This window comes from Penicillium maclennaniae (assembly GCF_028827695.1).
Source record: "Penicillium maclennaniae strain IBT 15551 chromosome Unknown utg000008l:1.0-3552695.0:1.0-3555053.0, whole genome shotgun sequence".
NCBI lineage: Eukaryota > Fungi > Ascomycota > Eurotiomycetes > Eurotiales > Aspergillaceae > Penicillium > Penicillium maclennaniae.
This window is the reverse complement of record NW_026623220.1, coordinates 1,998,160-2,024,884: the sequence shown is the minus strand read 5'-3', so window position 1 is coordinate 2,024,884 and position 26,725 is coordinate 1,998,160. Positions and strand designations below refer to the sequence as shown.

General features: G+C 50.5%; 11 protein-coding genes across 11 annotated transcripts; 5 read left to right on the top strand and 6 right to left on the bottom strand.

Annotated features, from left to right (window-relative positions):
- Nucleotides 1-226: 226 nt before the first annotated feature.
- On the bottom strand, nt 227-2,946 carry N7477_009738 (fungal specific transcription factor domain-containing protein; the record flags this gene model as incomplete). Its single annotated transcript, XM_056971399.1, has 5 exons — nt 227-2,137; nt 2,197-2,282; nt 2,340-2,605; nt 2,660-2,795; nt 2,841-2,946. The coding sequence occupies 5 exons, from the start codon at nt 2,944-2,946 to the stop codon at nt 227-229; spliced, it is 2,505 nt and encodes an 834-aa protein (XP_056818378.1).
- Nucleotides 2,947-3,692: 746 nt separating this feature from the next.
- N7477_009737 (putative proline utilization protein PrnX) lies at nt 3,693-4,745 on the bottom strand (the record flags this gene model as incomplete). Its single annotated transcript, XM_056971398.1, has 1 exon — nt 3,693-4,745. The coding sequence occupies one exon, from the start codon at nt 4,743-4,745 to the stop codon at nt 3,693-3,695; it is 1,053 nt and encodes a 350-aa protein (XP_056818377.1).
- A 484-nt stretch (nt 4,746-5,229) lies between these two features.
- N7477_009736 (proline dehydrogenase family protein) lies at nt 5,230-6,717 on the bottom strand (the record flags this gene model as incomplete). The annotated part of the gene is made up of 2 exons (XM_056971397.1): nt 5,230-6,082; nt 6,134-6,717. 2 exons carry the CDS (start codon nt 6,715-6,717, stop codon nt 5,230-5,232), a joined length of 1,437 nt encoding a protein of 478 aa, XP_056818376.1.
- Nucleotides 6,718-8,163: 1,446 nt separating this feature from the next.
- Nucleotides 8,164-10,035, top strand: N7477_009735 (uncharacterized protein; the record flags this gene model as incomplete). Its single annotated transcript, XM_056971396.1, has 5 exons — nt 8,164-8,371; nt 8,432-8,584; nt 8,633-8,755; nt 8,816-9,618; nt 9,673-10,035. The coding sequence occupies 5 exons, from the start codon at nt 8,164-8,166 to the stop codon at nt 10,033-10,035; spliced, it is 1,650 nt and encodes a 549-aa protein (XP_056818375.1).
- A 608-nt stretch (nt 10,036-10,643) lies between these two features.
- prnC (delta-1-pyrroline-5-carboxylate dehydrogenase prnC) lies at nt 10,644-12,430 on the top strand (the record flags this gene model as incomplete). Its single annotated transcript, XM_056971395.1, has 2 exons — nt 10,644-11,245; nt 11,302-12,430. 2 exons carry the CDS (start codon nt 10,644-10,646, stop codon nt 12,428-12,430), a joined length of 1,731 nt encoding a protein of 576 aa, XP_056818374.1.
- An 815-nt stretch (nt 12,431-13,245) lies between these two features.
- N7477_009733 (BCS1 and AAA domain-containing protein) lies at nt 13,246-14,733 on the bottom strand (the record flags this gene model as incomplete). Its single annotated transcript, XM_056971394.1, has 1 exon — nt 13,246-14,733. One exon carries the CDS (start codon nt 14,731-14,733, stop codon nt 13,246-13,248), a length of 1,488 nt encoding a protein of 495 aa, XP_056818373.1.
- A 1,522-nt stretch (nt 14,734-16,255) lies between these two features.
- Nucleotides 16,256-17,595, top strand: N7477_009732 (uncharacterized protein; the record flags this gene model as incomplete). Its single annotated transcript, XM_056971393.1, has 2 exons — nt 16,256-16,537; nt 16,816-17,595. The coding sequence occupies 2 exons, from the start codon at nt 16,256-16,258 to the stop codon at nt 17,593-17,595; spliced, it is 1,062 nt and encodes a 353-aa protein (XP_056818372.1).
- Nucleotides 17,596-18,121: 526 nt separating this feature from the next.
- On the top strand, nt 18,122-19,277 carry N7477_009731 (S-methyl-5-thioadenosine phosphorylase; the record flags this gene model as incomplete). Its single annotated transcript, XM_056971392.1, has 2 exons — nt 18,122-18,821; nt 18,886-19,277. The coding sequence occupies 2 exons, from the start codon at nt 18,122-18,124 to the stop codon at nt 19,275-19,277; spliced, it is 1,092 nt and encodes a 363-aa protein (XP_056818371.1).
- Nucleotides 19,278-19,477: 200 nt separating this feature from the next.
- N7477_009730 (uncharacterized protein) lies at nt 19,478-20,627 on the bottom strand (the record flags this gene model as incomplete). The annotated part of the gene is made up of 5 exons (XM_056971391.1): nt 19,478-19,676; nt 19,724-19,888; nt 19,943-19,962; nt 20,029-20,161; nt 20,227-20,627. 5 exons carry the CDS (start codon nt 20,625-20,627, stop codon nt 19,478-19,480), a joined length of 918 nt encoding a protein of 305 aa, XP_056818370.1.
- A 506-nt stretch (nt 20,628-21,133) lies between these two features.
- N7477_009729 (nucleobase cation symporter-1 family protein) lies at nt 21,134-23,438 on the top strand (the record flags this gene model as incomplete). Its single annotated transcript, XM_056971390.1, has 11 exons — nt 21,134-21,169; nt 21,240-21,304; nt 21,357-21,609; nt 21,657-21,774; nt 21,829-21,930; nt 21,981-22,164; nt 22,215-22,599; nt 22,650-22,765; nt 22,824-22,901; nt 22,956-23,110; nt 23,170-23,438. 11 exons carry the CDS (start codon nt 21,134-21,136, stop codon nt 23,436-23,438), a joined length of 1,761 nt encoding a protein of 586 aa, XP_056818369.1.
- Nucleotides 23,439-23,562: 124 nt separating this feature from the next.
- On the bottom strand, nt 23,563-26,609 carry N7477_009728 (hydantoinase/oxoprolinase family protein; the record flags this gene model as incomplete). Its single annotated transcript, XM_056971389.1, has 4 exons — nt 23,563-24,695; nt 24,743-25,019; nt 25,139-26,505; nt 26,561-26,609. The coding sequence occupies 4 exons, from the start codon at nt 26,607-26,609 to the stop codon at nt 23,563-23,565; spliced, it is 2,826 nt and encodes a 941-aa protein (XP_056818368.1).
- Between the last annotated feature and the right edge of the window lie 116 nt (nt 26,610-26,725).

Genomic DNA, 26,725 nt, shown 5'->3' with positions numbered 1-26,725 from the left:
CTCCTCAGTGATTTGCATTACGGCGCTCAAAAGAAATTCATGACGACGATATGTCATTGCCAAGTTGCCATTCTCACGTACTGAAGACAAATAAGCAGAGACCACCTTCCAATGTAATTAACATAGACAAAAACAACCTCGCGGGGGTATGGTATATCAAAGATTAGACAAGGACAACAAAGAAACGACCGGCTAAAGCAACACTCGTCACACACGGACAAGACAATTACTCATTCATAAATTGCAACCAATGCGAATCCGCACTTCCAGGAGGTTTGAGATCTGCGCCAACCATACCCGGATTACCCTGAGCATCAGGCTCAAAGCAAGGAATGGCAGTGAACTCGCCAAGCTCCTGCGGGAAGTTTGAGACGAAGTGATCGAACCCGAAATGCGGCATCTGCGAAAGAGACTGATGCGATATGGAGAAATTGTCAGAAACAGAAGGAACGTCACCTTCTAGTGTCTCCTCAGGTGCGCCAAGGGTGGGCTCAGAGCCGTTCGTGGTGGGCAACGGAATGTTCGGAGGTGTGACAGACATGCCGTGGACAACGGCATCAGCCGCAGACAAACCACCAGGGCCTTGGGAGGGCGCACGTGGCTGCATGGCAGATTCATTCTCGAATGCTTCTTGTTGCTTCCAGGCTAACGTGGATGGTGAGATGGGACCAGTCTTCCACAGCATTTCCCAGTTCTTGAAGCGATCATATGCAGACTCCGAATTGCTTCCGTTGCTTTGGGCCTGTTGACTCTCACTCCATACCTCGAGTCGACGAATGGCTCGTTCAAGTGCTTCAATGACGCTGACAGCGGAACGCGCAGAACCGACGCCCATGGACATGATTTTGATTAGTGAAATGCCTTGTTCGAGGGCTGCTCCGAGTCGTTCAGTGCGCTTGGTCAATCCTTGCGCTAAAATAACGAGAAGAGCAGCACGACATGAACTGAATTCGGTGAACGAGGCCCGGGCAAGACCGGCCTCATCTCGCAGAAGGCGACAGAGGTCAATGATCTCAAGGGCTGCCTCGACGCAGTCCGTTACAAGAGTGGCGCGGTTCTTAGAAACACCAGAAGGGCCCTTGAAAGGTGTAACAGGTGTCTGATAGAGCCCTTTCAAACTGCTGAACAAAAATGGACGGCCGATGAAGATTCGAGTTAAGCAATAGTCGAGTTTCAAGTGGACATTGGATCGGAACAACGGTCCGCTAGGGTTGAGGTCTCGACAATTTGTTTCTTCGGGCAAGGTAGACCACCAATCAATCAAGTGTTTTCGGATATTGAGTAATCGCTCAAGACAATCCTGTTGTTGACCTTTCCGGGCCGTTCGGAGCAGGGAGATCTCATTAGAGGCTTGCCCAAGCTTCAGCGTCAAAGTAATCAATGCTACCATGTTGGTGTGGTTTGACTGTTGTGAAGCGGGCATGATTCCAGGGAAGTCAACAGGGAACGCAGCGTCAACATCAGCATCAGATAATGATGACGGCCTGCCATGGAGAATGCTAATGCGCTTCTCAATGGTATAAGCCGTCCAAAAGACACGGTTCCTTGTCTCGAGCATTCGGGGGGAGAGACCTTCTCCGTGATAGCGACGATGCATACCGTTCTGGATTGCAAGCTTGAGTGCTAGACCGAAGTAGGTGTAGCACAGCCCAGATGTATCCAACGGAAGCAAGTACGTTCCAATCAGTAAGCAAGCTTGAACACTCCTCACAGAAGCTGTAGCAATAATGTCCGGTAATAATTTCGACGCAAACTGATAGAACGTTAAGCCAACCTCGTCTTCCGAAAAATGGTGGTCTTGATTAGCATCAGATGGTGGAATATTGACTGGCGTCGATGATTCCATATGTGCAAATTGTGTACCAACGGCTAGAACCATCAGAATCGAACAGACAGCGCCTGAATCATCGGTTGATAGACTAGACGGATTTGTGTAGCAGATGTTTAGTTTGTCACGGAGCCAGTCTTCCTCCACGTAGAAGTTATTGGTTTGTGCATATTTGAAAAAGATCTGCACGAGGAAGTCGGCTACGTAGCGTGGCGGTAGACATGTGATTGACGCTGACACCAAAGATGACCCTGACTGGAGTTGTGTGGATCGCCACCTTTCTTCGAACGGCTCAACCTCTGTAGATGCCTGCATCGAATGAGTCAATAGACCACGTGGATAGTGTGGGGCAGGATGTTTGAACTCACATCTGGTGCTGCAGTTTTCATCCATTCGTCAATTTTCTTCCGAATCTTCATGGAAAAGTTCAGATAGGAAAACTCTCCCGAATATTCTGGGGTCAATTGTCAGTAAATCGAGATGGCAAGAGCGCACCAATGCATGCTCTTACGGGTTGTGTTATTTGGAAGAGCCTTGATCATGAAGTCTTCGTCGTCAATCGCCAGATCTTCAAGCTCATTGGCATCCGCCTTGGTCGAAATAGCGTCCGACTCAGATTCACGGTGTTTATTCTTCAAATCTTCTACAGCCTGGCGAAGGGATTGGATATCGAAAGTGATGCCGGGAACATAATATGAAAGAAGCCGCTCCATGCAGTGTACACGCTCTGCTTCGGCAATTTCATGTCGATTGAGCGATGCCGCTTTGTCCAACAACCTATGAATGACCCGTCAGCCTCGTCCGGTCAACGCAGTGAACATAAGATCGCACATACGAGACGGACGTCGATCGAGTCCTCTCATTGGGGTCGATATGTGTGAAGTTGCATTGTCGGCGATAACGAAGACATCGGCGACACGGTACACCTCCTTCGCATTTCTCTTTGACTCTGCGACAGCCGTCGCATCTGCACGAGACCCGTGACGTTAGCGATAGATCCACCAGCTGCGACGGTGATGTGAAGCAAGGGCAACATACGCTCGAACAGCTCGTTTCCGGTTCTCCTCGGCTACGCGTGGGCGCTTCTGCTGCGTGGGGGTTGAAGCCAGGTCGTCCATTGCCGTCAACGAATTCGGGGGAGCATTATCTGTGGAGAAGGGACTAGGCCCGAGGCTGAGGCCGCACAGGGGAGGGGCAGGGGCGGACGGGGATCGGGGTCAGTTCGTGTAATCGGGGCGAGAGAAGATTGTCGGAAGACAAATTGGAGAACACTTCGTTTATCGCGGTTGATAAAGTGAGAAACCACGGATCGCGGCCCCGCATTCTGGCAAAGTCTGCCTTTAAAACGCTCCGCTCCGCCATTCCGGCTCGTGCATCACCCTCACGAGACTGGCATTCCTTTTCTATGACACATAAATATGAGGTACTCTGGGTCTGCACCCCAGTTATTCCTGTTTTCATCATTTGTGTCCGTCTCTACAGATGTATTACACTTGGAATATAATCCAGTCCCGAAAGTGGGCCACCAAACCCATCTGCGACCCGAAGTACGAGGGACACCAGATAAGCAAACGGCGGTCAAGGGCTTCATGTAGGAACAGCTGTTCACCGATCTAAGTTCATTGCTTTTCAAGGGGATTCTCAGCATCATTGACAGATTCGATGGGGCTCGAATCATCTGGTTATCGTGCTACGTAATCGCTCAGCGAGGGTGACTCCGAGCAGGGATGATATTCGGCGTCGCGTGCCTGGTATAGAAGACTGACTAGCATGCATGGGTTCCCAAAAAGGGGGGAGGATTATATCATGATTCCAGTGGCACCTCGACGAACGAGTTTCATTCAGCTCAATTTCTCAATGTAGTCTAGAATCCATCCACATGAGTCCCAAGTCCCAGTTCCTTCCCCACATCGAGCACCTTCTTTCCAACGACAAGATCCATTAGACCCATACCAACACACTTGTAAATGACATTACACCCATTCGGAATATCAAGCGCCTGCCCAGGACTAAGCTCTCCCAGGAGATCACCCATCTCAGTCAACTGGTCTTCCGTAACCTGTGCTGTCTTCAGCTCACCCGACTCCTCCATACATGCCGATTTCGAGTCAACGTAAATTCTGCCTCCACCAGAGAGCAATGTCTCGGTATCTATTTCGTGCATATGAGGCTTGTACGATCCAATGAGTGAGATGAAGCGCTGTTTGGGTACTGATTCCAGCGCAGAGTAGGGGAAATTGGGTTCACTCGATGGCGTGCAGCTGAAGATGACGTTGCAGGCTTGTAGAGCCTTGAGGAGCCTCACCTCGTAATCTGCTGTGCCTTCTTTTGCAAAAGTGGAGAATTTGATATCGCGATACCGTTGACGCAAATCTCCCAGTACGTCGCGTTCCAGGTCGTCAAGTCGTTGACGGCCGCGGTTGACGAAAGTCATTTGGCGAATCTGTTTTGGATAGAGGAGAAGAGCTAGTCGGGCATGCCATTCTGCCTGCCGACCGGATCCAAGGACGAGGATATTCTCTTTGCAGAGAGAGGCGCAACGGACAAATAGTGCCATAGAGGCAAGTGCCGTACGGAAGGCTGTAACTTCTGCCGCTGCAAGAAGTCCCTGTAACCGGCCGTCTGGCGAGAAGACATTGATCACACCCCGTATACCGCCACTGGCGACGGTGACAACTTTAACCCCGGTGCTCACGGTGTCAGACACGGGCATGAAGATGCACGAGTTGTGAGCCCTCGTGCTGAAAACGGTGCGAAGTGGCTGATGAATCAACTTCTCCGATTCTGGAACATTGGGCTTTGATTCTGCGGATATGGCAACTAGTGCTTTGCCTAGGTCATCGACGAAGTCGTGGCATTTCTCCTGGTTCAAGCACCGGAAGACCTTTGCCACGTCGGGCTCGGACAAGATATGCATGTTGGTATTCGGGATTAGATACAATAAATTGGATTGAGCAGGTCCGTGACGATGTACGGATCCAAGTAGATGTGTTGGTATGAAATATCTAAGTCTATTAATCGAGAAGACAAACTCGGCAAAGCCAACCGATCCCCGCGAGTTGGCGGGGGCAGCCCCGAAGGTCGGCGACTTGCGCACCTGCGGGCCATGTATTGCCCGATACGATCGATATCCCCGCAATGGGTTAGTGATTCCCATACTTGATGTCGATAAGGCAGAAAGCCAGGATTTCTGTGAAATCTTTGATTTTATCATTATTTGCAGCTACCGTGACTCATTATACGTTAACGACCTCTATGGATGCATCCCAAGTGCGCACAAATGCAAGCAAGAACCCCACTAACAAACCGACTGGGCTCCCGCACATGAAACAAAAAGTGGTATCTAAGCCTTCAAAAAAGCAAGCGTGAAAGCTTCAATCAACGCGGAAAATGACTGAGATCTAGTTGCGACCAAAGACCTTCAGGCAACGACGCTTCAGTTCAGCAATCATGGCGATCTGAGAGTCCTTCGTCCGTCCGACGGCCTCGGTGTTTTCGACAGCCCGACGGAGGAGGAAACCCATGCATTCCTGGACGGAGCCCCAAGTCAAAAGCTTGAAGACATTGGGAGCAGCCATGGGAGTAGCACCAACGCTAGCCTCGGCACTCTCAAATCCTTGGAGCAGTTCGCAGCTAACTTCATCAGCCATACCCTGGAGCTGGGCGTAACTGAGGTCGACACCGAAGTCCTCGCCTTTGAGGGACTGTTGCACACGAATGGCATGAGCCTTGCGCACAGACTCGCGGTTGTGTGTGGCGATAATCACGTTGACGGGAGGCAGCTCGGTGGCATCCTTATTGGGAGCCTGCAGCATGGAGTTGTATCGTCGGGTCAGAAGAGCCTCGACGATCTCGTCATAGCACTTGTCGGTATCCTCCTTCTCGGCCCAGATCAGCTGACGGGGCTCGGTCTTCATGTATGCGCCACGAACAAGCTTCACGCCGAGAGTATATCCGTCGCGGCGGGCCATCTCAAGATGGCGGTTGAGAGTGATAGGGGTAGAGCGGAGATATGCCTGGTATGTGCCGTAGAAGATGGCGCGGCCGGGGGTTTGGGAATTGCAATATTTCTGGTACTTCATGATCCAAGCCTCGATGCCAGGCTGCACAGCCTGTTCCTCGGCATCGACGAGCAGACGAACACCACGAGAGATAGCCAGATCACAGACCTTCTGAATTGACGAGTCCATGAATTCAGAGGGCATGGCCTCGTTCTGGAGGTGGCGAAGAGCGTCGGTTCCCATACCAGTGAACCTAAAGTGGGTTAGTATCCTGATGCGAGAACAGAACCAAAGATCGACTTACTTGAGTGCGACAAAGTCTCCCTCCTGTGCCATATCAACAGTCTTCATAGTACCATCAAACCAGGTTTGAACCTCAGCTTGAGCTGCCTTGGCATCAAGCTCAGCTTCCTGGTTCTCTCCAACCAGGACCTCACGGGCATAGCCCAGGAGAACACCACGGCACCCAAGGCTCTTGATGTTGTTGATTGACTGCTGAACCTCGGTCTTGTTCTCACCCGCATTGAACTGCTTGTAAATGGTGTGCTTCACAAGGAAGTTCAATATCGGGTTTTTGGAGACATCGAACAAGGCCGAGCGAGGGTGGGCCAGGACGGAAAGAGTATAAATGCAAGGCTTGAGAAGCAGGGGAGAGGACGAGACAGAAAGGATCATCAAAGAGCGTAGAACAGTGGACAGCGGCAATTTGGACAGGGGAGCTGTGAGCGCTTTCCGTGGCGTCGGCGCGGTGGCAGATGGCGATAGCGACTGGAAGACGTTGCTGGCAGCCACAGATGAGTTCGAGGTGCCAGTACGGCTCACGAGTCGCTTGCCAGCAGTGCTGGTACTCTGAATGCGGGGCACCCGCACTGAGCGAGCGGCCTTCATTGATGTAAGTGTTGTGGTGCTTATCTGGAGTTGCAGAGATGAGGCGTCGATGAAGGAGAGGGGAATAGGAAATGTATAAATGGCAAGAGCCGCTTGAGGGGAGCTCCAGAAGACTTCTGCTTGGTAGGAAAGATAGAAGACCCAAGGTTGAAGCGAGGCAACTTTGTACTATCAAGAGGGGATTATGTACAGTTCGTAAGGAACAAGGGCCGGTGGCAAGCGCGTTTCACCGGTACGGTGAATGTGAGCTTAATCCACGGCCAACCGGCAAAAGCATACCCAATTTTGATTTCGGTGCGGATGGAGTCTTACGAGACCGGTCAGTGTTTTGAAGACCGGTATTATTCATAGAATTGCTCTCGATGCAGGCCATCCCGGGCTACGGACTGGATTACCCCACAACCCGATTTGACCGAGACTTATCCAGGATCCTAGCAGAAAAGATCATTCGTGATTGAACCATAGACACGAACCTGGTTAGCTCATTGCGTAATTAATCAGCAGACCTACCATCCCGAGCTTTACTTAGTCGAGCCCACGATCGAGTCAGCAAGAACGGCAAACCAGGGATGGCGAATCGATCACCACGGCCCGGTTTGATGGCGGACTGGGGTAGCACGGGCCACCGATAAGTAAGTGACCGGCCCGGTGCTTTCTGCAGCTTCGACTCCGTCACGTGCTCACGCGTTTCCCGGCTACCGGCGCTACAGTCAAACGCCAGTTTCTATTACTCAATCGTAATTGTCGTTCCCCATACATTTGACTACCTACAAAGTTATGGGGCCCCCCAAACCCCTCCTTCTCCCAGATCCACGTCCAACCCCAGATATTCCCCATCGTCTATAAACCGCGAAACGCTGCGATGGGCCATCCAATCAAAATTCCGTTCCAGAATTAAGCATTAACGATCGCGGCTAGAAAGAGCCTCAAGAGCCTAAACGGGCGCATAGCCAAGACGTCTACGACCAGGAACAATTCCTATTTGACAACAGCATCACACACAGATAACTCTATCGGCCGCAGATACGATGTCTTCCGAATCCAGAGATACCATTTCACACAGTGGCTGATAAGGGCCGCCTATGGCCGAAATTGCCCACCGGTGTCTCCACTAGGGGCGTTTTTCTAGATTTTTTTTACACTTTGGGAAGTCAAATGCGCCCGATAATCGCGACCGACCAATGGGATGGTGCTTCGAGTAGAAATTGACTCTCCAAATAGCGGATAGTGTCGCTTCCCCGCAACTTGTCCAAAAACTTGACCTGGGGCACGGCTTGAGCAAGGGCTTTATTAATCCCTGCTTCGCGCATTAGTAGAGTTTTTTCGTTTTTCCATAGCCCTTTGAAATTATTGCAGGCTTTTGTTCTTTGGTTTTCTTTTCTAAACGATCCCGCTGTTAATTGCAACTGCTGCAAGAGAAACCCGGACATCTTGGCCATACTCATAATGGAAAAGTCGCCAAAGGCCGTTGAGGCGGGCGAAATCGATCCGTCCTATGATGACCCCAAAGCACTCTCGGGCGAAGTGGAAGGGCCTAGCACAGAGACACATCGTGGTTTGAGCTCACGTCATATTCAATTCCTAGCTCTTGGTGGTTGTATCGGCACTGGACTGTTTGTTGGAAGTGGAGCAACATTGTCTCTGGTCGGTCCAGGTAAGAAGCCTCCAGAAATGAGTGATATTGGAGACATAGTAGCTGACATACTTACCATAGCTCCTCTACTGATGGGCTATATCGTGATGTCGTCGGTGGTTTATTTCGTTATGAACATGCTGGGTGAAATGACCACCTACCTTCCCGTACGCGGCGTGTCCGTGCCCTACTTCATCAATCGATTCACTGAGCCCAGTTTGGGGTTCGCTGTTGGTATGTTCGCAGTCTATCTACGTGAAAATGAATGCTAACGAAACTCAGGATATAATTACTGGTATTCGTTCTCAATGTTAACAGCATCTGAAGTCACGGCAGCCGGACTTGTAATCCAATACTGGCCAACTTCAGTCAGTGTCGGTGTATGGATCGCAATCGTCCTTCTTGGTGAGACAAACCCCCACAACATAAGCAGAGAGTCCATGCTAACGCCGGCTTCTTTCACAGTCATCCTCTTCCTTAATATCGTCGCTGTGTCGTGGTACGGTGAAGCCGAGTTTTGGTTCGCATCGTTAAAGATTATCGCCATCATCGGCCTCATTATTCTCGGTATCGTACTCTTCTTTGGAGGAGGTCCCAACCACGATCGACTTGGCTTCCGCTACTGGGAAACTCCGGGCGCCTTCGTCGAACCATACCTGGTGTCGAACGTCAACACAGGTCGCTTCCTAGCTTTCTGGACCGCCTTGATCAAATCTGGATTCTCCTTCATCTTCTCACCTGAGCTGATCACCACCGCTGCGGGAGAGGCGGTTTCCCCTCGTCGCAACATTCCTAAGGCAACCAACCGATTCATCTACCGTCTTTTTGCTTTCTATGTCCTTGGAAGCTTGGTGATTGGGGTCACTGTTGCATACAACGATCCGAAGCTTCTTTCCGGTGTCGCTAGCGGAGCATCTGGCGCCGGTGCTAGTCCTTTCGTCATTGGTATTCAGAATGCTGGCATCAAAGGACTGAACCACGTTATCAACGCGGCAATTCTCCTCTCCGCCTGGTCGTCTGGTAATTCCTGGGTCTACGCTGGCTCGCGAACCCTATATTCCCTTGCATGCGCTGGCCAAGCACCTAAGATCTTCACCCACTGCAATAAGAATGGAGTACCTTACCCGGCGGTGTTGATCACCTGGTCAATTGGCCTGTTGGCATTCTTGAATCTATCGAGCTCGGGTGCCAACGTCTTCTACTGGTTCACCAACATCACAACGGTTGGCGGTTTCGTCTCTTGGGTTCTTGTAGCCATTGCATACCTGGTACGATCCCATATTGTCCCTGTCTGCACTTACATCCCACTAACCATGCCTCAGCGTTTCCGCAAAGCTCTGGCTTTCAACGGGCTTCTAGAGTCACGGCCATTTAAGACGCCCTTCCAGCCTTGGGGTGCCTACTACGCCTTGGTGGTTGTTTCACTACTTGCCATTACCAACGGCTACGCTGTTTTCTTCCCGGGCTCGTTCACAGCCTCAGGTTTCCTGGTCTCTTACATCGTCTTTGCCATTTTCTTTGCGCTGTACTTTGGCCACAAGATCTGGTACCGGACTCCTTGGATGGTTCCGGTGGCTGACCTCGATGTGATCTCTGGCAAGGAGGCGATTGACCGAATGAGTGAAACTGAGGTGGAGCCATTGCCTCGTAACTGGCTCGAGCGTGTCTGGTGGTGGATTGCTTAGATTACCTAAAAGATAGATAGTTATATACGATACCTTAGACCCTCATTAGAGCATCAACCTTTTTGACGGCCTTCATTGAACGTACAACGTACAGGGTGAACTAAGTGGACTTCAAAAAGCTTGCCTTAGATACACGGCGGGGCCAGATCTAGATCTGAAATCGGTGGATTCCATATGATCCACTGTTTTCTTCGCTTCCGACACCACTCTTGAGTTCTGCAATGTACATTACTCTAGCTTTAGTCATAATCTCGCTATCTCTACAGTGTATATCCTATCTAGATTCGGAGACAGAGAGGCAGATATGGAAGAGAGAGTACAGGGTACAGCGACCTTGGGGCCCCAGAGTGGATCCACCCGGGCCGGTAGACCCACCCGGCACTCTTGCCGGCCTACGCTGATTGATCACCGGCTCGTGCTGCTAGTACTCGGTACCTTTGAACAGCTTCACGCGTTCAACTTCGGGGCTACCGCCGGTGATAGCCGGTCATTTCATCATATCGAGGTACCCCGCGTCGACCTCCGAATTTTGTTTCGTTCTTTAATTCACTCCGACCTCTGGAAAAGCGATTAGGAATCCCGTGTGTTCTTTCAGCTTCATCGTCAGAATGCAGTCGACCTTCCTGCGCGCCAGAGCGCAGCCGCTCTCGCGGTTTGCATCCCGCATCCCGAGCTCGACTTCGCGTGCTATGGGCACTTATGCCAACTTCAAGGTGCCCCAGATCAACAACGAACCGAACCAGCACTACGCGCCCGGTACTGCTAGCCGCAAAGGTTTGGAGGAGGCGCTCGCCAAGTACAAGCAGCAGGCTCCATTGAACGTCCCTTTGGTCGTGGCGGGCAAGGAGATTAAAAGCTCCCAGACTCTCACACAGAGCAACCCCGCCTCGCACGCCGCTGTCGCTACCTACTCCAATGCGTCCAAGTCTGATGTCGAGGACGCCATCGCCTCTGCTTTGGCTGCCCGCAAGTCCTGGGCCGCCACTCCCTTCGCCGAGCGCGCCAGCATCTTCCTGAAGGCCGCCGATCTGATCGCGACCAAGTACCGCTATGATATTATGGCTCTGACCATGCACGGCCAGGGTAAGAATGCCTGGCAGGCGGAGATTGACTCTGCAGCTGAGCTGGTCGACTTCTTCCGCTTCGGTGTTAAATACGCCGAGGAGGTCTACTCTCAGCAGCCCGTTCACCACTCTCCTGGTGTCTGGAAGTATGTACACTCTCGTATTTCCTTCAAAGGGGACTAGACTGCTAACAATTTACTAGCCGCCTCGAGTACCGCCCTCTTGAGGGCTTCGTCTTCGCCATCAGCCCCTTCAACTTCACAGCCATCGGTGGTAACCTGGCTGGCGCTCCAGCTTTGATGGGTAACGTCGTTATCTGGAAGCCTTCACCCTCGGCCATTGCCTCCAACTGGCTTGTGCACCAGATTCTTCTCGAGGCCGGTCTTCCCAAGGATGTCATCCAGTTCGTGCCCGGTGAGGCCGAGGAGGTTACCAGCGCTGTTCTGGCTCACAAGGAATTCGCTGCTTTGCACTTCACTGGCAGCACTGACGTCTTCCGTAGCCTCTATGGCAAGATCTCCCAGGGTGTCGCCGATGGCAAGTACCGCAGCTACCCTCGCATCGTGGGCGAGACTGGTGGCAAGAACTTCCACCTGGTCCACAAGTCTGCCGATGTCCGTAACGCCGTCGTTCAGACCGTTCGTGGCGCCTTCGAGTTCCAGGGTCAGAAGTGCAGTGCCACTTCCCGCGCCTACGTCGCGTCTTCCATCGCCGATGAGTTTGCTCAGGGAGTAGCTGCCGAGGTGGAGAAGCTCCAGATGGGTGAGCCTTCTGAGTTCACCAACTTCTGCGGCCCCGTGATCCACGAGGGCTCTTTCAACAAGCTCGCTGGAGTCATTGATGCCGCTAAGAACGACCCCGAGCTTGAGCTGCTCGCTGGTGGCTCTTACGACTCCTCCAAGGGATGGTACATTAAGCCTACCGTCTACCGCACCTCCAACCCCGACCACCCTCTTCTGTCACGCGAGCTCTTCGGTCCCATCCTCGTGATTCACTCCTACAACGACGCGACTGAGGCTGACTTTGTCAAGATCTGCGAGAAGATTGATACCACCGGCACCTATGGCCTGACCGGTTCTGTCTTCGCTCAGGACCGCGAGGCCGTCCAGATTGCCGACGAGCACCTCCGCAACGCTGCTGGTAACTTCTACATCAACTGCAAGAGCACTGGTGCCGTTGTCGGCCAGCAGCCCTTCGGTGGTGCTCGCGCCAGTGGCACCAACGACAAGGCGGGCAGTGCCAACCTGCTGTCGCGCTTCGTCAGCTTGCGCTCAATCAAGGAGGAGTTTGTTCCCACCTACACCGTTGCCTACCCCAGCAACGCCAACTAGGGAAAGAGTTTGACCCATTCACCTTGATCATACTGCATGCCTTACGACATCATGGCGTCTATTGCATTTTACCCTCGGCGTTTTTTCCCCCAAGAGGCACAATTTGCCTCTGTTTGATTTGTTGAACAAAGAACTGAATTCCTATATATGTATCACCTAAGACATCTACTTAACACCCATCATCCGTACGATTCTCCACCTACTTTTACCTACTCTCTATCACCTTGTTCATCCAGTATTTTATTTCATACTTCTTCCTCTTCCTCTACGCCGGCCGGGCCTCCAAGTTCTCTATGGAGGGCCGCCATGAAAACCAGTACCTAGCACTGCCTTTGCAACACAGTGATTAAGCATTCATCCACCGCAAATCCCAACCATGCAAGCACATGGGTGTGGTCGGATTCAGAAGCATGTGCCCGAGGATGGTCTTTGCATTCGCTGAACCTGCTAGTTATCGATGGGTGGGAGTACCCCAAATATGAGGATGGAATGATTCTATCGACCAAATTGACCGAGGCTCAGATAGTCTAGTTCGGTGCGAACTGCTAGTACAAACATGAGTATTCCCAGCGAAGACCCTGAACGGGAAAAGAGGGGGCTCGTCACTGTGCGTGGAAGCTGTCTAAATCGATTGAATTTTGAATGAAATGATTGATGGTACAATAAAATTAGTTTTCGTATATTCAACGCCTATTGTACATGTCCCAAATATAGTACAAGTGGAGATTCTCTGTTAAGTCAATGGGCTAATCAACATAGTGTGGATAGTTGCGGTTGAGTTGAGTGCTCTCCTGACATGCGAAGGTAGTGCACACTCACGAGCCTGAGTCTCCATATTTCATCTCCTCGACCCAGGCCCTGACATTGCCACACGCCTCTTCCGGTTGTCTTTTATATCGCAGCAGGTACCCCTGCACATCTGCAATACTGAATTGTCTCTCTGGAAGACACCCCGCAAAGCGCACTGCAAGGTCATGCAATCTCCCGGTTTCCCTCTTCTTGTCTCCGATAGGGACGACAGCATTCTGATAAACGTCGCTGTAAATGCTCAAGAAGAGGTCTCGCAGCTCCTCGTGAGATGGAAGCTCAAATCTAATATGCATGTCCACACGACCGGGCCGAATGAGCGCACGATCCAAATTCTGCGGTAGATTTGTTGTCATGATCAAGATACGACCTTCGTGCGACGAGACGCCGTCGATTGCGTTCAAGAGCCCGGATAAAGAAACAGTGGTGTTGGATGATGGCGTCTTCGAGGAAAGGGGCTGCGTGTTATCTTCGCAAGGACTCAGTTCTCCCCTGTTTAATCCTGCAACGTCAACATCTTCCAAGAGCACCACGCACCGCGTGGGCACTTCGGAAAATAGCCGAATGAATTGTGACTCTGTCATTGTAGGGTCTAGCAAGCTCAGCACATAAATATCCAGACCGAATACACCGGCAATCGCGGATGCAAGACTCGTCTTGCCTGTACCCGGAGGCCCGGAGAACAGATATCCACGACGGTAGGGAATGCCATGGTTGGCATACCATTGTCTTGTGTGTGGATGAAGGTATTCGTTGATATCCCGGAGGATACTCTGCTTTTTCTGCTTGTCGAGGATGACAGTGGAGATATCTCTCGATGGTCGTGAAGCGACTGAACTCCAACGAATGACGTCCCGGGAGTTAGGTCGGGTACGATAGACTGTGATGCTCGACACGGAGACTTTGCGACTGTAGGCACGGCATTCTTCCAGGAACTTCTTGATCGGAGAAAGTGAAAAACTGATACATTGCAGTTTCAGTGGGGGATTACTATCCATCTGTGGAGGTCGAATGCTGCTATCAGGACTGCTTGCTGAGTGGCTGAATAACATCCATGTGCGTCTGAAGCGAAAGAACCGGGACCCGTGAAAAGGCTTCAGCTCGATGGAAGAGTTGTCTTCTGCCTCTCGGTAGCTAACCAGTCTATCTGAATCCAATGGTCTCGGTGGCGATCGTACTAAAGCTTTGTCGCTGTCGGAGTTATTGGTGGTCTGTGCCAGCACCGAGAGGAAATTGCGCCGACGAAAGGCATGATCATTCATCCAGCGGACGACATCTTCGTATAGAGGGTCTTCTGCCCTCACATGTACCGTTGACAAGCATATCTTTTCGGCGTAGTGATGTAATACATGCCCGGCGGAACGAAATGAAGCGACTAAACCGACCACAACCAGTCCAGCATTCACAAAAACAAGAGAATCGAAGTTCAGTGTGTTGCGGACCAATTCCACGAAAGAGTAGATTGCACCAATTCCAGGGCGATTGGACAGGGACATCTTGCTTCAAGTCGAACGGATCTCACATGCCCTGATCGCAGGGCGAACTCCGCTTTGGACCCGACGATCTATCTGAGTCAAACCTTCCGCAGTAGTCCCTGGCCGTTTCTAGATTATTGTGAAACGCAATGCTCTTTTGTCTTGAAACAAGTGTTAAAGGCTGGGCAACGTGAGGCTCTTCCAGGATACCCGGCCCGGCCCAATTAAGGGAAAACTGGAAAACAGTGCTGAGTCAGAATTCAATGTTCCTGCCTCAGGCCACAATCGACACCAGCTGTGAGTAATACTAGCAGTAGACCTCTGCTACGATTAGAAGTTCATTTTTGACTTCAACTCCATACACTCATGGGTACTGTTTGTGTATTACGATGTGAGTGATCTAGGGGAAATGAAGAAAAAAAAAAGACAGACAGTCGGGTATGACCCTGGAAACATCGAAAGAATCGGCCAACATAGATCCCGGGGCAGGTTTCGAACGCCGCCGAGGTGGATCTCAAAAGGACCGGGTGGCTCACTTGGGGTTCAGCACGGCCGCGGGCGGTGTGGATTTTTGGCGGTTCGAACCATATTCAAACCCCTTTGGTGGGTATCGTGGATGGATCTGTCAACTTACCTGTTCGAATGGCCGAATCCTACTCGTATGATTTGAGCGAATGCCACGGATTGGAGTAATTTGGCACATTTACATTTACATTTACTTTGATTCAACACTACATCGCAGCTCGCTGGAATTGGACCTGATGATATGCTAGGTATCATCTCTCGCATTCCACGCACGCGACCACGCGACCGATCTGTGAAGTTAGATGAGGCAAAGCTACGGCGAGTTCCAATCTTTCTCAATTTACACTCGTGGTCAAAGTATCATTTCAGCCCTGCTGAATATTGAATATAACACACCCTTGGAGAGGTTTCGTCAGACTGCACCCCTACTGTAAAGAGAATTGCGCATGATAATTGGCGGTCGGGTATAGCTGGTGGACCACGGTGGGGGCTGGATCACCAGCGTCCCAAGCTCGCGTAACATATCTCTGCCTTCTGCACTTTTCACCCCTTAGCCGACCCCGCCCATCAGCCGAGCTCGACACCGCGCCCGGAAGAGTATGGGCGGTAATGCGTGGCAGTCAACGGGCTGTCTTACATGTAGAAAGCGCAAGATCAAGGTCGGCTCTGTAGCCCTCCCCTTATATTCTCAAAACTGATGCCAGAATTTAGTGCGACAAGCAAGAACCCGAGTGTGAACGTTGTATAAAACATGGCGTTCAATGTCCGGGCTATGAGAGATTCCGTGTTTTTTTTTCACCAAGAAATTATTTCGACAAAGAATGGGAGGCCTAAAAACTCGAAACTACTCCAAGACACCCAACTTCAAATTGGGAATGGCGCAAAGCCATTGGAGACCTCGGACAATGATGACCGAGCGACGAGGACTATTTATTCCACACGTGCAAAACCATTGACACTTCAACATACAGCGCTTGACAGTGGTCCATCGAAACGGGAACAGCTTTTCGCGTCCTACATGAACGCCTACTTTCCCGTCGACATCAAAGGCACTACCGGCATTGATCCGTCGTATGATATCATTTCGGGTATTTCTGCGCTCGCGAACAAGCCCCCGATGGTTGAAAAGGCTCTGGCAGCGCAGGCATGTCTCGTTCTCAGTCGCCAACAGGACCAAAGCATGTTTCATCACGGACTGCAGCTATATAACAGTGCGATACGACACATGTCACATGCAATAAAGCGGAAAACGTGTAGTGACGAGGTGGTCTATACGGCTGCTATCTTTCACTGCCTTATTGTGAGTGCATTATTGTGGATCATTTTCGAGGGCCCCGGGATCACAGGCTGATATTCAACTCACCCAGTCAACCTATTGTCCTTCTGGTCTTGAAGTTTGGCTCAACCAGATGACAGTTACTAACGGGATCCTGAAACATTTTTCACTTCACGCTAGTAGGAATCCTCTTATAGAGAACGTATATTTGGGCTTTAACAGGATGCGAATGGTATGTAGTTCGTTCTCTGAATATTCTAGTCCCGCCGTGAATTACTTTACTAATATTCAGTGTGGCATAGTTGCAAGCCTTGTCTCCTTTGCAATCCAAGGAAAAGATAACTTTTGATCAAGATCAAGCACCATCCATCCAGGGCATGAAAGACCACCTCGTCCTTCCCGTTGATGAATTACTCAATCTAATGTCGGACATTGCGCCCCTTATAGCCATGATTGATGCAGAAAATGACTCCAAATATCATGGCTCTGATGGCCAAGAACCTCTTATCGCTTGTCTTGCGCACAGGACAAAGTTTCTGTCCTGGTACACGACGAGAGTGAACGACATCGGTGGCGGGCCCATCCATTGTTCTTCTAGCGACCTGGTTACCAAACTGCCCAAGACAGACCACTTATTCGGCCCTCCTTATCGGTTCTCATCACCCGACAATGCCAGGATGCACGTTCTTTTCTGGGCAGCACTATCTATACTTCAAGCTTTAATTGGTCAATCTCAGTCGTCGCCTAATGCAGCAGGGGAATATGTACTTTCGGAATTCTACGCGGATGAAATTGCACGAGCCCTTCCCTTCTGCTTACAAGACAGTATGAAGGCATGGGGTGGTCATGTCACTGTGTTTGGAGTCAGTCAAATTTCCAAGGTGTATCTTGACTTCAAACGCCGCGATAAGTTCTTCTGGAGTCTATATGCATATACTGTCCAGAAGGATATGGGGTCCGATTTCTCGGGTCATCTGGCAAACTTCCTGGAACAAAGCTGGTATATGAAAGAGAAAGAAGATTTTGTCTCTTCATTATCGCCCTTGCAGGAAAATACAGATAGTATTCCCGAGCGAACATAATATCCTGATGTACGGAAAATATTGACAACATGGGTATGTAAGAATTATATTTCCAAAGATGTCAGGAGAATGGTATGACGTGTTCATCAACGATCGTAGCAGCACCCGTGAATGGGACCAAAAGACACAATTTCAATAGATTGGAAGTTAAGCTTGAGCTAACGTGAAGAGAGCTTCTTGCCTGTAAAGTGATATGTATTAGTTGTTCTGTCAGTTTCTAACTTGTTCATTCCCAATGTTGTCTGTCCCCTGGGCCATCTGCAGATTTGTCTGACTCTACATTTTAGTTGTGGGGATGCAAAGCCTCGAAATATTCACTCAGCAGAAACCACAATGGTAATGATACTTGTTCTGGACTTAGGGCCTAAGTTAGAATCCTTGATTCTCAAATGGAAACAAACACGATCATGATTGAAATCCCCTGGATCGTATACATCGGAGGCCAAAGCGGTGGGCGGCCTGCGGAGCCTTGGAACCACGTGGGGCAACCCAAGGGAAGCGGGGCGCTAAAATTTGTCGCAAAGAGATGCCCTGGCTTCGTCAACTCTCCTCAATATCCAAGCCTTTTCGTCGCATTGAGTCTGCAAAACAACTGGCTAGGAGAATGACTGCTCTTCCCAACACCTACGAGGGTGCGTCTATCCCGAGCCCGTGGAGCCCGTTGAGCCCACGACCCCTCCCCCCCGCTATCTTGCTGACACTCGCATATCGCATCAGGCCCTGTCCCTATCGCTGTCATTGGCGGCACTGGACTGCGCGAGCTGCCTGGATTCACCCAGGTTGCCTCCCTGTCTATCTCGACTCCCTGGGGCGAACCGTCCTCCCCATTACCATCTTGCACCACCAGTGCAAGCACAATTCCAAGACCGTTGCCGTCGCGTTCCTGAGCCGCCACGGCGCTCACCACCAGATCGCCCCCCATGAGGTCCCTGCCCGTGCCAACATCGCCGCCCTGCGCTCCATTGGTGTTCGTAGCATCATTGCCTTTTCCGCCGTCGGCAGTCTCCAGGAGGAAATCAAGCCCCGTGACTTTGTCATCCCCGACCAGATCATTGACCGCACCAAGGGTGTTCGTCCGTGGACCTACTTCGAGGGCGGCGTTGTCGCCCACGTTCCTTTCGGTGATCCCTTTGATGAGGGAATCGCCGAGGTTGTTCGCAAGTGCGGACACAGCCTAGAGGGCGATGGTGTGGTTCTGCATGATCGGGGCACCATTGTCTGCATGGGTATGTGCTCACCTCCTTTGGGGGAAAATCACGCATTCAGGAAATAGAACTAACCTTGATACAGAGGGTCCCCAGTTCTCCACCCGCGCTGAGAGCAACATGTACCGTGCCTGGGGTGGCAGCGTGATCAATATGTCCGTCCTGCCCGAGGCTAAGCTGGCCCGCGAGGCCGAGATCGCCTACCAGATGATCTGCATGTCCACCGACTACGACTGCTGGCACAGCTCTGCCGATGTCACCGTCGAGATGGTCATGGGCAACATGAAGGCCAATGCCGACAACGCTCGTCGTTTCGTTACGGCTGTCCTCGATGCCCTCGCTGCCGATGAGCACACCGATCTTGTACAGGCCAAGCACTTGGCTGGCGGTATCAAGTTCGGTGTCAGTACCGCTCAGACCCAGTGGAGCCCCGAGGCCAAGAAGAAGCTCGACTGGTTGTTCCCCGGTTACTTCTAACTGCATATCCTCGCCCCTCTCACCCGATGGGTCATTTTACCATCTAAGACGACATTGAAACGCGTACATTTGACGATCGCATGTGAATACATTTTAGAATAGAGAAGATATTTCGATCCATGTAAATTCTTTTGCATGGGCAGACTCCTCCTTCCAACCAGCTGTGGCGGGCTTTTGTCAGTCAAGCGATTTCTATGTTCTTATTCATCGTCTCCCAAAAAGACGCGAATGGGCATCCAACCATCACCAACAACTTTAGCCCGTGTCTGGATCCCGTTAATAGCGACAATCTCGTCTTTCGACAAGCTCCAGTCATCCATTTGGAAGTTGGAATCGATTCTTGGTGGGGTCACACTCTTCGGGATGATGCTGGACCCGCGTTGTAAACCCCACATCAACCTGCATACATTAGCATACTTCCTGCTTACTGCAACAGGATCGCTCACAAAACTTGAGCAGGCGTTTTCTTTTTTCTTTCTGCAATCTTTAGCACCACGAGATCTTCAATTAGACTAGTGTGAGCGTTTATGGCAGATGTCGTGTTGCCACCCAAGCAAGAGTATGCAGTGCAATGAATGCCTTTCATATTGCAATACTTTAGCAACTTGGGACTATATTGATTTAGCACCGGAAAAATCCCGCTCAATTCTGCACTGTCAACTCACGATGGATTGTGCGGATGCATCTGTGAATATAGTCACACAGAATCAGCACCGATCGATCATGTACAGGCATATACGGAGTCAAATACCTCGATTTGATTGACAGCCGGAATCACTTGACACGACGGGTCATTCAAGAGTCTCTCCAGATGTGAGATCTGGAAATTGGAAACACCGATCGTTCGCACTTTCTCCGTAGCAAGAAGCTTCTGCATTTCTTGCCTGTTCCGATGAGCATTTCATGGCTCGATATACGCCTGGACGGAGAGGCGGGGAGAGAGTCTTACCATGTCTTCACGAAATCCCAATCCGGCAGATGCTTTGATCTGTCTTCGGGATCTGTCGAGCACGGAAAATGAATCAGATACAAATCAACATAGTCGAGGCCAAGGGCCTGCAGAGAAGCATCAAGCCCTTCCGATACGCGATGATGCCAGTGGTTGTCCAGCTTTGTTGTCACCCAGATTTGTTCCCTTGGCACACCAGAAGCGCGTATACCCTCGCCGACTTCCCTCTCATTGCCGTAGTTCAGAGCCGTGTCGATGTGGCGATACCCATGTTGCAGTGCGTACTTTACAGCTTCACGTGTCTCGTTATTCTTCGATTGCCATGTCCCGAGCCCAATGGCTGGCATGGAGGCGCCATTATTCAGCTGAAAGGTGTGAAAGGTAAGTTCGGACATCGTCATGGTGATAATCTTTGGCTGCAATTTTCTCTGGCAAAGGAACGGTGATTGCTGGTTGATAAGAAATCAAGAATTGGGGTCGAGACTTTGGAATAATCGGTGATGGTGATGTCGTACTTTACATCTTGACGATTCGCCGATCATGAAACGATTTGTCGTGTCCATTCCAATTTTCGTATCAGTCGTGTCTCCCCCATAGATCTCATTGTAAACCCCTAGCCCCACATAGAAAACAATCTCAGGGGGTTCAGAACACTCCCGTTTTTGTTTTCTTTTCTTTTTTAATAGCCTTGTTCAAGAAATCTTGAGGTAGGTCATCCTAGATACATTTTTGCTCCATTTGGAATTCTGTTCAAAGATCCCAAAAAAAGAAAGATACAAGTAACACAGCCCGTTCAGCAACGTTTCGGGTATCTCCATGGTTCAAGTATAGGGTAAGTATTCCCCGACCCTTCAGATTGTCAGATTGCGGGGTTGATCGGCCAAATATGATCGGCCAACTTAAAAACATGCGTGAGGGGACACAAGCCAATGGTCGAAGGTCTGTGAGTCAAGCCATGATAAGCTGCAAACATGTAAAATGCCAACTTACAGACCAACTTGTGTGAACCATAGTCCTCTTCCACGTTTGAGTACAGAATGGGTTGGTCGTGGCCGGAAATCAAGCATAGGCTTCAATGGTGAGTGTGGCCCCCTTTTCATACATGGAATCTTCGCTCACAATGCCAACAGCCCCGTTGACGAAGATGCTCAATATGAGAACACCACTTGGTGTAACCGTGATCTGATTCCCATCCCACCAGACCGCCGAACCTATGGCGTTTGGTCTTACTTCGGTAATGTAATTGCCCTGGATCGTCGCGATGACCCACTAATGGATCCATTAGGGTACTGGACTGTTTCAGGGTCCTGCATCTCCGCTTGGTCGACCGGTAGTACACTACTGGCCTTTGGACTAAGTCCGCAGCAGGCTATTGGGGTCGTGGTTAGTCGTTATGCTGCCTATCTCTTCAACTGGTGCTAATGGCATAGGTGGTTGGGGGCATTCTTGCTGGCCTCCTTGCAGTTGCCTGTGGATGGATGGGCGAGAACCACCACATCGGATTCACTGTGTCTAGCCGATTTTCCTGGGAAATGCGAGGATCATACTGTTTGTCATCCAATAACAGTGCCGCTGAATATATGCTAATCACACGAGCAATAGTTCCGGTCATTCTACGGTCCTTTGTCTCTTGCATGTGGTTTGGCATGCAGGCATTCTGGGGGGGTCAAGCCACGAGAGTTATGATCGGCGCTATCATTCCCGGTATGAGCATCTTGCACTCTTTGACATGGAGCTATCATTGACTTGTAAAGGTTTCGCTCATATGCCAAACTACTTTTCTGCCAGCTCACATCTTCAAACCAAAGACTTCATTGGGCTTCTGATATGGATGTGTGCTTTTATCCCTGGCCTCCTGATCCGCCCTGAGAAATTACAAATTCCATTCGTGGTTTGTTTCACGTTTTTCTGTGGATCGTGTTTTGGACTATTAATATGGTGAGTTCCCTTCCCCGCGAATCTGCTGGTTTGTTTTAACAAAAAGGTAGGGGCGTATCTCAAGCCCACGGTCCGGGAAGTATGTTTCGTGAGCCTGCAAGCACACCAAATGTCGGATGGGCTTTCATGTTCGGTATAACAGCCATTCTCGGATCGTGGGGATCCGGAACCCTGGGTCAATCAGATTGGACTCGTTATGCCAATCGAAGATTTGCCCCGACTCTATCGCAACTGATTGCCTCTCCGGTGACTATTGCAGCGACAGCTACGATTGGTATCATTGTCACTAGTACATCTCGTGACATCATGGGGGGTGATATTGAATGGAATCCCATTTATCTGTTAGCTGATATCCAAGAATTTTATCATTCGAGTCCCGGGGTGCGCGCAGCGGTTTTCTTTGCCAGTATCGGCATGGTGTTCTCGCAGTTTTCGGTAGGGGTTCATGTTTCTCGGAACCAGTGAAAGCAGCTGACTTTATCTAGATCTCGGTTGTACTCAACTCGGTCTCCTGTGGTATGGACCTGGCTGGTCTGTGGCCGAAATACATCAATATTCGGCGTGGTGGATACATAATGGCCTGTATCGGCATTGCAACGCAGTATGAGTTCATTCAATAGTTCAACGTGATACAAGTAACTTGTACTAACCGTAAATAGGCCGTGGCAACTTATTTCGACAGCAGACAAGTTTCTGTCTGTGTTGAGTGGATTTGGAGTCTTCATGGCCCCGGCAACGTAAGTCGATTTCAAGTATCCGGCGGGGAGATCAGCGCTCACACAATGGAATAGTGGAATCATGCTAGCAGACTATCACCTCGTCAGACGCTACAAGCTGAAGCTCGGGGATTTATATACTGGTGACGACTCCTCTATCTATTGGTTCTCGAATGGAGTGAATTGGAGGGCATTTGTTGCCTTTTTCGCAGGAATGTGGCCACTTTTGCGTATGTCGTTCTTTATGACTCCCCTTGATTCTACATTTTAACCTAATGTTCCACTCTAGCTGGGATGGTTGGCACTGTGAATTCCTATTCCGGAGGTCAATGGACAGGGTGGGTTCGTCTGTACAACTTGACGTTCTTAGTCGGACTTGCAATCGGCTTCCTGATTTTCTGGGTGCTGAACTATTTCTTTCCTCCGACTGGACTGGGGCAGGAGGGCCCTTTCCTGGAAGAGGAGGAGGTCATCTGGGGTGTGGCTAAGACGAGTGGAGAAGTCAAGGCCCCGTCCAGGGATGAAGAGAAAAAGATCCCTGTCGCTAGAGTGGTTTGATCTCGAATGATATCTTGGGTATGATTCAATGCATTCTAGGAATACGAATGAGAGAATGCGGTGTTATCAGAAGTTCTATTTGAAGGCAATCAACTGTGGCTACAAAATCGTTCATCTATCTATCTCAACCAAAGACCTCAATGATGCTTCGAGGTTTGCTGTACTTTCCAATCGGAACATATTTGACCTCTTCGAATCCCATAGAACCAGGCCCTCCCAGCTCCATCCCCCTTGCGGTTTCAGTCCACCGGGGGGATGCAGCAATAGCAATAATGACGACTTTAAGTCCATACTTGTACTCGGGGGTCCCCAGGCCCGCGCCAGTCTCAGCATCAATGACGGCAATCAGATCAGGCACAGACGCCAAAATTTTCGATTCGCCTTCCGCAACCGCTTCAACAAAGGCGTTTTCGTTCTTGAATGGGACCTTGATGGTGGCCTTTGTCCCAGCGGTCAGAGTTCCATCGACCTCCAACACACCGTAGGTATGGCCAGTCTTGAGAACTCGCTCGACGCCGGTGATTTTCCCCTGGCCGAGAATGACTGCAGTCTCAGAGCCACCGACCTCATCGACGATGCGTTGGGCCTTTTCCGCGATATTTTTCTCTAGAGCCACCGCTCGCCCGATCCACCAAGCTAAAGAGACCGTATTGGTGACGGCCTGCTCTCTGACTGCTTTGGCGGTCTTCGGCGCCAGGGATTTACCTGCGCGGCAACCCATCTCCACGCATGCAGCTCGCAGAATCTTATCGACACCTCGGTCTGTGCGAGACTTGGTCATGGTGATGAATGAGCCATCACCACTCGCGATTGTTGCAGGTACCAGAGCATCGCCGGTTGGAGATCCATAGACATTTGGCGTGGTTTGCCAAGTCGTTGGATACGCGCGACCCATGAAATCGGCATCAATGCAGGGCACTCCGAAATGGGCTGAAACACTGAGATTGACGACACCGTTTCCTCCACCAATCTCCAGAGATAGAAAGCCAGACACTGGTGGGCTTTTAATGACACGCATAAGTTCCTCGTGTGCCTTGAGGCATTCGTCGTTTTCGAGCCTCTCCATGCTCACTTCCGGACTGCCCATACAACCAGTCCATCCGACCAAGGAGTCATCGGGTAAGAAGTCTGGTGAAACTACCTTGATTGTACCTGGGTGAAGTTGAATGATGGCTTTTGCCTTGAGGTATTCTTGGTATGGATCGCCACCACCTCCACAACCAAGTATCTTGCACCCCGCGGCGATAAATTCCAGATCTATGGCGGAGACAATCCATTGTTTGTTCCTGACCTCTGGGCGATACTCGCGAATATCAACTTCCGGTACGGCCGGTGAATAAGAAGATTTTCCCGAATCTCCTTTGTGTCATTGACCACCTGCGGATCGGGCGTAATCCCCGCACGAGTAGTATGTCGTTGTGAAATGATATCGAGCTCTCCAACAGCCCTAACAAGAATTCGAGCCTTTGCTTCGACGTATTGAATTGGCAACATGGTCACTTCGACAATTTGGACCGTTTCTGGCTTGGCACCATTTGCAATCGCCTTCTCAACGGCAATCTTTGAAACTGCTTCTTGAGCCTGTTTAATTGTTTGATTCGAAGTATCCACAACGGTATCAACGATGCCTGAGACCCGTGAGATGGCAGCGCCGACGGCATTCGCAACCTCCCCCCCTTGACAGTTCGCGCTATGCGCACCCCTGAAAGCGGCTCGTCTGTCTTGATGATGGGAGCGCCACCGCCGACGATCAAAACGTCGACATCACCCTTCTGGATCTTTGTCCTATCAACGAGCTCTTCAATTTGTCGTCGCATGACAGCCTGGGCCTTCTTCACTAACTCCGGGGTGACGTCCGCGAGGTGCTTGGTATCTCCCAATCCCTTGAATGGATTATTTCCCGTCGGTGAATATATTTCAGATGCAGCAACGATATCCGTTGATGTGAGATAGTCACCACCGAAAAGTTTCGCCTTCTCAAGAAGCTCTAAAGCGACGCTGTCTGGACCAACGGAGAGCTCTCCATTATCTAGGCTGCGGATGATAGAGCCTCCACCTAGCCCAATACTTTCAACTGCAGGGAGAGCAAAGTTGGTACGGACCCCACCAACGAGGCTCATGATAGAGCTCATTTGTGGGATTCCATTTGGCAGTAAGAGTCCACTATCGGATGTCGTCCCACCGATATCAATCACCGCGAGAGGCTCGGTACGCTCAACGTATTGCTGCCCTTTTTCCTCCGCCGCAGCACGCCAAAGAAATTCACCTCCGCGAATGGAGTTTGTTGGACCGGAGTTGAAGGTGCGAATAGGTAACTCCACAGCTTCTGAGATTCCCAGAACACTACCATCGTTCTGGGTCAGGTAAAGCGTGTAAGGTTGACCCCGAAAAATGTCTTCCATGGATTTTTGGAACCCGTAGATGGTTTTTTCGGCAAGAGGACGTAGTGTAGCATTCAGGATTGCTGCATTCTCACGAGCCAGGAATCCCAGACCTGATACCTCATGAGACAGAGTGATCCGAGGCTTGAAATCGGTTCCGCCACTCTTGATCATACTTTCCAGCAAGATATCTCGAGCAGTTGTCTCTTGCAAGTGGTTCAATGGAGCATACATCCCTGAGATTACCACATTGGAAACATTGCTTTTTGCCAAATTTCCAGCCACACGTCTCAGTTCTTCACGGTCCAACGGACTGATTTCGTCGCCGGAAATCTGATATCCACCACTACAATGATAGATCTGAGAGGTCTCGATGCAAGCGCGCAGATCGGCAGGGAAGTCGACGAAGGGCGGAATCCCACGGCCAAAGCCTTCCTGAGAACCACCACATAGTCGAATAACGGCTACGCGGCGCAAAGACAGTGAACGCTGAACAACCGCATTCACAAAATGAGTAGTGCCGACGATCACACAGCCAATCGACGCAAGTGATACGGTCGAAGATTCGATGACTTTGCGAACAGCATTGGTGATACCCGTCGTGACATCCGGAGTGGTAGGTGCTTTGTGCGAAGCGATGATGGAGACAGGGTCAAGGGAGATGAGAACTGCATCGGTGTTTGTGCCTGATGATTGATAATTTAGCGTCAACTTTGTATAAAAGGCCACATTCAGACACACCTCCCACATCAACTCCAATACGGTATTTCTGCTCGGTAATGCTGCCCATGGCGCGATTGTGCACTAACGATGCTCTCAAAGATCCTGTCGCAGGGAAGGGTCCGCGATCAGGAAATCCATCCGATGAAGTGCTGATTATATTATCATAAGTTTTTACTTCTCACG